Source organism: Salvelinus namaycush, chromosome 39, assembly GCF_016432855.1.
Source record: "Salvelinus namaycush isolate Seneca chromosome 39, SaNama_1.0, whole genome shotgun sequence".
Taxonomy (NCBI): domain Eukaryota; kingdom Metazoa; phylum Chordata; class Actinopteri; order Salmoniformes; family Salmonidae; genus Salvelinus; species Salvelinus namaycush.
In genome coordinates, this window is record NC_052345.1 from 20,647,716 (window position 1) to 20,657,951 (window position 10,236).

At 42.8% G+C, this 10,236-nt stretch overlaps 1 protein-coding gene across 1 annotated transcript; it reads right to left on the reverse strand.

Annotated features, from left to right (window-relative positions):
- Window positions 1-7,719: 7,719 nt before the first annotated feature.
- LOC120032556 (zinc finger protein 2 homolog) lies at window positions 7,720-9,013 on the reverse strand (the record flags this gene model as incomplete). The annotated part of the gene is made up of 1 exon (XM_038978698.1): window positions 7,720-9,013. A coding segment is annotated over one exon (696 nt), but the record flags the coding sequence as incomplete, so codon positions are not given.
- Window positions 9,014-10,236: the final 1,223 nt, after the last annotated feature.

Consider the following 10,236-nt stretch of genomic DNA (forward strand, 5'->3'; position numbering starts at 1 on the left):
CCAGACGCCGGGTGAGGGGCCTGCAGTACCTCGTGGACTGGGAGGGGTACGGGCCGGAGGAGAGGTGCTGGGTCCCGGTGGGGGATATATTGGATCCAACTATACTAAGGGAATTCCATCGCCTCCATCCGGATCGCCCTGCACCTCGCCCCCGGGGTCGTCGCACTGCGGGGGCCGTGCGTCAGGAGGGGGGTACTGTCACGAATACTACCGAAGGTGGCTCCCCTTCCTGTTTGGGTGGCGCTCGGCGGTCGTCATCGCCGGTCTACTAGCTGCCACCGATCCCTTTTTCCTTTTCGTTTATGTCTGTCTAATTGTTTTCACCTGTTCCTTGTTGGGGTTTTGGGATGGGTACTATTTAGGTTCGTTTTGCCCGCTAGTGTTTGTGCGGGCTTATTTAGTTGTTACGTGTGGTGATGTTGCATGTCTGTTTTTTGGGTTTCGCTGTCCAGTGTTGGTAACAAGGTTTTGGGGTTTGTGTTGCGCCAGTTTTTTGGCATTCACCCATGTTTGGACCTGTTACGTTTTTCGAAGGACATTAAAGCATTTTCCCGTACATTTCGCTCTCTGCAGTTGACTCCTCATTCCTTTCACTCACCCGTCGTTACAAAAGGTTAATGAAATACAAATGGTATAGAGGGAAATAGTCCTATAATTCCTATAATAACTACAACCTAAAACTTCTTACCTGGGAATATTGAAGACTCGTGTTAAAAGGAACCACCAGCTTTCATATGTTCTCATGTTCTGAGCAAGGAACTGAAACGTTTGCTTTCTTACATAGCACATATTGCACTTTTACTTTCTTCTCCAACACTTTGTTTTTGCATTATTTAAACCAAATTGAACATGTTTCATTATTTACTTGAGGCTAAATTGATTTTATTGATGTATTATATTAAGTTAAAATAAGTGTTCATTCAGTATTGTTGTAATTGTCATTATTACAAATATATAAATAAAAATCGGCCGATTAATCGGTATCGGATTTTTTGGTCCTCCAATAATCGGTATCGGTATCGGCGTGGAAAAATCATAATCGGTTTCATATATTGCTGTTCACTGGACCCTACGATCACTTGGCTACATAGCTGATGCCTGCTGGACTGTTCATTAATCACGGTACTCCATTTTGTTTGTTTTGTTTAACTGTCAGCCCCAGCCTCGAACTCAGGCCCTGTGTGTAGTTAACTGACCCTCTCTGCCCATTCATCGCCATTTTACCAGTTGTTGTTGTCTTAGCTGATTAACTGTTGTTGTCTTACCCGTTGTTGTCTTAGCTAGCTCTCCCAATCAACACCTGTGATTGCGTTATGCCTCACTTTATGTCTCCCTCTAATGTAAATATGCCTTGTATACTGTTTAGGGTAGTTATCATTGTTTTATTTTACTGCAGAGCCCCTAGTCCCACTCAACATGCCTCAGAGAGCTCTTTTGTGCCACCTCCCACACATGCGGTGACCTCACCTATCATAACTAGTGCCTCCAGAGATGCAACCTCTCTTATTGTCACTCAATGCCTAGGTTTACATACACTGTACCCACACCCTATAAATACCCCTGTCTGTACATTATGCCTTGAATCTATCCTACCCAGAAATCTGCTCCTTTTATTCTCCGTTCACAACGCACTAGACGACCAGTTCTGATAGCCATACCTTCATCCTACTCCTCTGTTCCTCTGGTGATGTAGAGGTTAACCCAGGCCCTATGTGTCCCCAGGCGCTCTCATTTGTTGACTTCTGTAACCATAAAATCCTTGGTTTCATGCATGTTAACATCAGAAGCCTCCTCCCTAAGTTTGTTTTACTCACTGCTTTAGCAACCTTGATGTCCTTGCCGTGTCTGAATCCTGGATTTGGAAGGCCACCAAAAATTCTGACATTTCCATCCCCAACTACAACATTTTCCGTCAAGATAGAACTGCCAAAGGGGGAGGAGTTGCAATCTACTGCAGAGATGGCCTGCATAGTTCTGTCATACTTTCCAGGTCTATGCCCAAACAGTTCGAGCTTCTAATTTTTTTAATTCATCTCTCCAGAAATAAGTCTCTCACTGTTGCCACCTGTTACAGACCCCCCTCAGCTCCCAGCTGTGCCCTGGACACCATATGTGAATCGATTGCCCCCCATCTATCTTCAGAGTTCGTTCTGTTAGGTGACCTAAACTGGGATATGCTTAACACCCCGGCCATCCTACAATCCAAGCTAGATGCCCTCAATCTCACACAAATTATCAAGGAATCCACCAGGTACAACCCTAAATCTGTAAACATGGGCACCCTCATAGATATTATCCTGACCAACTTGCCCTCCAAATACACCTCTGCTGTTTTCAATCAGGATCTCAGCGATCACTGCCTCATTGTCTGCATCCGTTATGGGTCCGCGGTCAAACGACCACCCCTCATCACTGTCAAACGCTCCCTAAAACACTTCTGCCAGCAGGCCTTTCTAATCGACCTGGCCCGGGTATCCTGGAAGGATATTGACCTCATCCCATCAGTAGAGGATGCCTGGTTGTTCTTTAAAAGTAATTTCCTCACCACCTTAAATAAGCATGCCCCTTTCAAAAATGTAGAACTAAGAACAGATATTGGTTCACTCCAGACCTGACTGCTCTCGACCAGCACAAATACATCCTGTGGCGTACTGCACTAGCGTCGAATAGTCCCCGCGATATGCAACTTTTCAGAGAAGGAAAGGCTAGCTTTTTCAAACAGAAATTTGCATCCTGTAGCTCTAACTCCAAAAAGTTTTGGGACACTGTAAAGTCCATGGAGAATAAGAGCACCTCCTCCCAGCTGCCCACTGCACTGAGGCTAGGAAACACTGTCACCACCGATAACTCCACGATAATCAAGAATTTCAAAAAGCATTTCTCTAAGGCTGGCCATGCTTTCCTCCTGGCTACCCCAACCCCGGCCAACAGCTCCACACCCTCCGCAGCTACTTGCCCAAGCCTCCCCAGCTTCTCCTTCACCCAAATCCAGATAGCTGATGTTCTGAAAGAGCTGCAAAACCTGGACCCGTACAAATCAGCTGGGCTAGACAATCTGGACCCTCTTTCTAAAATTATCCGCCGCCATTGTTGCAACCCCTATTACTAGTCTGTTCAACCTCTCTTTTGAATCGTCCGAGATTCCTAAAGATTGGAAAGCTTCCACAGTCATCCCCCTCTTCAAAGGGGGTGATACTCTAGACCCAAACTGTTACAGACCTATATCCATCCTGTCCTGCCTTTCTAAAGTCTTCAAAAGCCAAGTTAACAAACAGATCACTGTCCATTTCGAATCCCACCGTACCTTCTCCGCTGTGCAATCCGGTTTCCGAGCTGGTCACGGGTGCACCTCATCCACGCTCAAGGTACTAAACGATATCATAACCGCCATCGATAAAAGACAGTACTGTGCAGCCGTCTTCATCAACCTGGCCTGTTGTCTGGACCTCTGGCAGTCTCTATGGGGTTACCACAGGGTTCAATTCTCAGGCCGACTCTTTTCTCTGTATATATCAACGATGTCGCTCTTGCTGCGGGTGATTCCTTGATCCACCTCTACTCAGATGACACCATTCTGTATACTTCTGGCCCTTCTTTTGACACTGTGTTAACAACCCTCCAGGCGAGCTTCAATGCCATACAACTCTCCTTCCGTGGCCTCCAATTGCTCTTAAATACAAGTAAAACTAAATGCATGCTCTTCAACCGATCGCTGCCTGCACCTGCCCGCCTGTCCAACATCACTACTCTGGACGGCTCTGACTTAGAATATGTGGACAACTACAAATACCTAGGTGTCTGGTTAGACTGTAAACTCTCCTTCCAGACTCACATCAAACAACTCCAATCCAAAGTTAAATCTAGAATTGGCTTCCTATTCCGCAACAAAGCATCCTTCACTCATGCTGCCAAACATACCCTTGTAAAACTGACCATCCTACCTATCCTCGACTTCGGTGATGTCATTTACAAAATAGCCTCCAAAACCCTACTCAATAAATTGGATGCAGTCTATCACAGTGCCATCCGTTTTGTCACCAAAGCCCCATATACTACCCACCACTGCGACCTGTACACTCTCGTTGGCTGGCCCTCGCTTCATACTCGTCGCCAAACCCACTGGCTCCAGGTCATCTACAAGACCCTGCTAGGTAAAGTCCCCCCTTATCTCAGCTCGCTGATCACCATAGCAGCACCTACCTGTAGCACACCCTCCAGCAGGTATATCTCTCTGGTCACCCCAAAACCAATTCTTCCTTTGGCCGCCTCTCCTTCCAGTTCTCTGCTGCCAATGACTGGAACGAACTACAAAAATCTCTGAAACTGGAAACACTTATCTCCCTCACTAGCTTTAAGCACCAGCTGTCAGAGTAGCTCATAGATTACTGCACCTGTACATAGCCCATCTATAATTTAGCCCAAACAACTACCTCTTTACCTACTGTATTTATTTATTTTGCTCCTTTGCACCCCATTATTTCTATCTCTACTTTGCACATTCTTCCACTGCAAACCAACCATTCCAGTGTTTTTACTTGCTATATTGTATTTACTTCGCCACCATGGCCTTTTTATATTTTTATTTATTTATATATATATTTTGTTTGCCTTCACCTCCCTTATCTCACCTCACTTGCTCACATTGTATATAGACTTATTTTTCACTGTATTATTGACTGTATGTTTGTTTTACTCCATGTGTAACTATGTGTTGTTGTGTGTCGAACTGCTTTGCTTTATCTTGGCCAGGTCGCAATTGTAAATGAGAACGTGTTCTCAACTTGCCTACCTGGTTAAATAAAGGTGAAATAAAAAAATTATTAAAAAAAATAAAAACTTTTAGGGGTTCCCCCAGTTTCAATTTGAAGAACCCCTAAAGGATAATCCAGGAACCTCTACTTTTAGAGTGTATATGGATAAAAGTCACCTTGTCCGAGAGACATTTACATAGTTATACACAGCCCAATTTGGGATGACGTCACGGGCTGAGTGGGTATGACCAAAGTTATTGTATTTAGCTACTCTTTGTAGTACATTTTTACACTGTAATAAATGTTTGATGCCACATCGCCCGTTTTCAAAGGGAGTTGTTGGTTTTTTGGGGCAGTCGCTTTTGAGTGTTTCCTCAACTGCGATACCAACTCCAGTCAGCAGATGGCGATGTAAGTCTTTCAGGTGATTCTGCCACTGTGACGTTTAATCTAGTGGACGGGACGATTCTTCAACATCAACAGCTAGTCAGCCACCTTGGTTCTCTCTAACTTTATGGAAAAAGGTTTATTCAATAAATCTAGCAACTCCTCTCATACTGGGAAGAACCCCCCCACAGGCCTTAAGGGTAGTTTTATTTCAATTGTAGTACCCGGACGTTCTATAGTTACATCGTTAGGGTAACTTACCCTAAAGTGGACACTCCCATCAGTTTCTGAAACAACTGCCCAGACTTTGTAGACTGTTTAATAATGCTTAAACCTCATCTTTATCAAATTATCCATTAAAGATACCAACTCAAAACCTACGTTCGTCTACATATGGGTTGTTTAAATTGTATCTAATTATATTCCCAGTATTACTTTATCAAATCTCTAGTAATCGATTATAGACACATACAATTCATCATATTTTCACAGAATCCATATAAAACGTAAGAAATTCTCAGGTACTCACGACAACCATTCCATTTGCTTTTTCAAGGACTTTCCATAGCTACGAAGCAGCTCTCCAAACATACTCCCAGCAGAACAAAAAATAAACTTTTGTTTCCCGGACAATGACCATGGGATCCCCAACAGTTCTCTAACCTCCCAGAGACCACGGCAAAATCAAGCCTCCCAGGAACTATAGACCTTCCGCTGCTTTCTAAAATATCATCTCGCTTACTATCCAAATTTCAATCATCTGATTAAGCATATTTCTATATGTTACTATCCAAACGTCAGATTAAGACTCATTTCCATATTCACATAACTCTCATATCACAGTCACACAATGCTATTCTCAAACATACCTAATCAATTAGTTGTTTTCAACAATATTTTAATCTGCAGGAAAATTTTCACATTTCTATGTCATGGTTATTAGTTCATAGGATAATGCAACTCTTACATTTACATCTTTCAATACTTCTAAAATGGGGTACAGGTTTAAAGCAATTACAGGTTTAAAACAATTACAGGCGCACCTTACTATCTTATACTATATCATAAATGGTCTTAACTAGTAAACACAGATTCTAGTTTTCATCCAGTTCACACAGATAGCTGACTCAGCCGCAGAGCCTCCTGACTGGGCCCTGTTTACACCTCCACACAGGAATACACACTCAGAGCCTACGAGGCTTAACTCCACTTTGCGAGTTTCCTCTTAATTAAAAAAAATATACTTTTGAGATGTGATATCCACTCGGCTCGTTGCCTCTCAGATCGAAGGTGGGTCCATCTGCTCCGTTCCCAAAGTGTGGTCTCCCTGAGATCCCAAGTTTGAGCGATCCCTTGTGCACCATTTACCCAGGTCGTCAGGAGCCAGGTCATTTACCCAGGTCGTCAGGAGCCAGGTCATTTACCCAGGTCATCAGGAGCCAGGTCATTTACCCAGGTCGTCAGGAGCCAGGTCATTTACCCAGGTCATCAGGAGCCAGGTAATTTACCCAGGTGGTCAGGAGCCAGGTCATTTACCCAGGTGGTCAGGAGCCAGGTCATTTACCCAGGTCGTCAGGAGCCAGGTCATTTACCCAGGTCATCAGGAGCCAGGTCATTTACCCAGGTCATCAGGAGCCAGGTCATTTACCCAGGTCGTCAGGAGCCAGGTCATTTACCCAGGTCATCAGGAGCGGTCACCAAGTGAAGATTCACATCTCCAAATGTGGTGGTTAACTTCTTTAATATCAAATGAGGAGAGAAACTTACCACACAAGTCAGAGTTATTCTTAAACTAAATCTTTATTCACTTATTAATAAGGGAGCAGGTCAATACAACGTACACATATAAAGTGAATCAATTGAGTGCTCTACGATAATGATGGCTGGTCGACCCACAGGACAAAAGTACAAAGGTCTTTTATAGCCAAGATACTCTCCTTTCAACCTACATGACGAACAATAGATGTATAGAACGGGTCACAAGATTAAGATTTGTATGAAAGATACCTATAATTCTCAGCAGACAGTATCTGCTGTAAAAACAGTAGTATTTGTGTAGAGACCAGAGTCTGGCCCTGGGGTCATCTCTCCCTGGTACCATATAGAACAGAAACACTAACTCATGCTCTGGAATGCGGTCTCTTTAGGTTTTATCACCCAAAAGACATTGTAAATCTCCTGTCAGTGTTATCTCCCAGAGGCCCATCCTCAGTAGAACACACAGACACAATAGTTCTAAGAACCCTCTATTCTGTTACATAAAACAACCATTTGATGCAACAAAAGTATTATAACATAATCTTGCAATTTTGCTCACAGTGTCCACTGAAAGTTGACTAGTAACAACAACTGGGACCTAAAAGACACCCACCATGAGACCCACTAAATCTGCCCAAGAAGAGGCAAACAAAAGAAAAACCCACAACAAACTTAAAGACAGGAAGCAAACCAAAAAGGTGGAGCAACTAAAGGTGTTGACTCTCCACATCTATCAAGACAACTGGAGCACTGGGCCAGACACTCTTAAATAGAACCTGGACCAGCTCAGGTGAAACACCTTCCCACTAACGAGATGGACAAGCCAGCACAGGTGTAACACTAACGAGGTGACACCAATCAGTGCGTCCTATGTGCTAACGAGCTATACGTGCTAACGAGCTATATGTGCTAAATGTAAGATGCTATACGTGCTAAATGTAAGATGTAAGATTGTTAATACGATTGATTATAGACTAATTTATTATACTGCGTCCATGTGTTTAGGCTGCAAGTATGTTGAAATTAAGTCATTGAAAAAACAACCCGAAAACTACAACTACAACCGAACATATATTGGACGTCGGGCATAGTCTTATTTTCAACTCTTTTCAATTACATTTTGCTAAATTGGAATATCGCAATGTCAAAACACAGTTTTAACGTGTCCAAATCAATAACCAATATGCAGAAACAGTTTGGGATATATTGAAAACGTAAACATGTTGAAGTGTTGCGTTTTGATTCAAGTGGGTCACCAACGTGGTAAGTGTAACACAAATTCTTTTGCCTCTTCCTGGGCAGATTTAGTGGGTCTCAACGTTTAGGGTTCTACATTCTGATATTCATTCAAATACTGCTACTACAATGTTAAAACATTCTACATTGTGACATTATTTCATTGATATCATGAAACAACTCCTTCATGTATGTATTTTCTGATGTTTAATCAGAGGTCTTTTATCAGAGTATCTCTTCCCACATTGATCACAGCTATACGGTTTCTCTCCTGTGTGTGTTCTCTGGTGAATAGTTAGATAGCTAGATGTAGAAAAACGCTTCCCACACTGATCACAGCTATAAGGTTTCTCTCCTGTGTGTGTTCTCTGGTGAATAGTTAGATAGCAAGATGTAGAAAAACTCTTCCCACACTGATCACAGCTATAAGGTTTCTCTCCTGTGTGTGTCCGCTGGTGTACTATCAGGCTGCTTGGGTGAGAAAAACTCTTCCCACATTGATCACAGCCAAAAGATTTCTCTCCCGTGTGTGTTCTCTGGTGTTTAGTTAGACAGCTAGATGTAGTAAAACTCTTCCCACATTGATTACAGCTATAAGGTTTCTCTCCCGTGTGTATTCTCTGGTGTGATTTCAGGGTTTGTAGCCCAGTAAAACTCTTCCCACAGTGATCACAGCCATAAGGTTTCTCTCCTGTGTGTATTCTCTGGTGTATAGTTAGATAGCTAGATGTAGTAAAACTCTTCCCACATTGATCACAGCTATAAGGTTTCTCTCCTGTGTGTGTTCTCTGGTGTACTACCAGGTTGCTTAGCTGAGTAAAACTCTTCCCACATTGATCACAGCCATAAGGTTTCTCTCCAGAGTGTATTCTCTGGTGTATTTTAAGTTTTACTGAAGAGTTGAATCTTTTCCCACAGTCAGAGCAGCAGTGAGATTTCTTCCCTGTGGGTCTCTGCTGGTGTTTCTTGAGGTGTTCTGATCTGGAGAGACTTTTCTCTGCCTCATCAGCATCATGATGTTGTTGAGGCTCCCCAGAGGATTCACGATAGTCCCGGCTCTCTCCTGTGTGAACAACAAAGTCAGACAGATGGTTAAAGGCCCACAACAGCAGAAATCCACTGTATATTTGAGGTAAAGGGTGATGCCCAGAGCGTACCCATGAAGGTGTACAACAATTGACGTCTGTTGTATTTAACAATTAAGACAGTCAAGATAGTAACAATAGCCAGATTTAGTCTTGTTTTCACATTAGTAGTAACATCGATGATTGTAGGCTAGAAATAAGTTATTCAAGTTGTTCAAATCCTAAGCAGTGTGCCAGATGACTTTTGGTCTCCAATATAGGCCCCTTTCTGTGTTTGCTAAAATTGCGGCACGAGGGCATAGCACACACAATTTGGTTGCAGAAACTCCTCCCTGCTAATGAGGAAACCGCTAGTTATGGATGTAGTATATCTGCCTGGAGCAAAAATAGTGAGCGAAGATTTTAGATTTTCACAATGTATTCTGAACATTACAGTGCAAGATCAGGAGTGCTACTCAAGGAAACTCACATTAAGTTCTGTGTCTATTCACTAATTCACCACCGTGGGAGAAAACTCAGGGGAGTTCTCATAGGCTGACAGCAATAATATCCACCATTTCCAGGTTGCTTATAAGTGCATTTCACATTAAATATGGATTATAATTGTAGGGCTTGAATCACCTGCTTCAATTGATTTATACTTAAACACTTCAACCAGTAAAATGCTCTTTGGCTAGCTTTGCCATCAGCCTGACAATGAGGGTTTGTACACTAAGTGTTCAACAAATTGGCACATAACTTCACCAAACAACAACATAGACCTACTGTAGGACCCATAACTTCGCTTTAGCAATCTCACTAGGATAAAGACCTCCTCCATTCCTGCCATTATTGAAAGAGATCGTGATACCTCACATCTCAAAATAGGGCTACTTAATGTTAGATCCCTCAATTCAAAGGCAGTTATAGTTAATGAACTAATCACTGATCATAATCTTGATGTGATGGGCCTGACTGAAACATGGCTTAAGCCTGATGAATTTACTGTGTTAAATGAGGCCTCACCTCCTGGTTACACT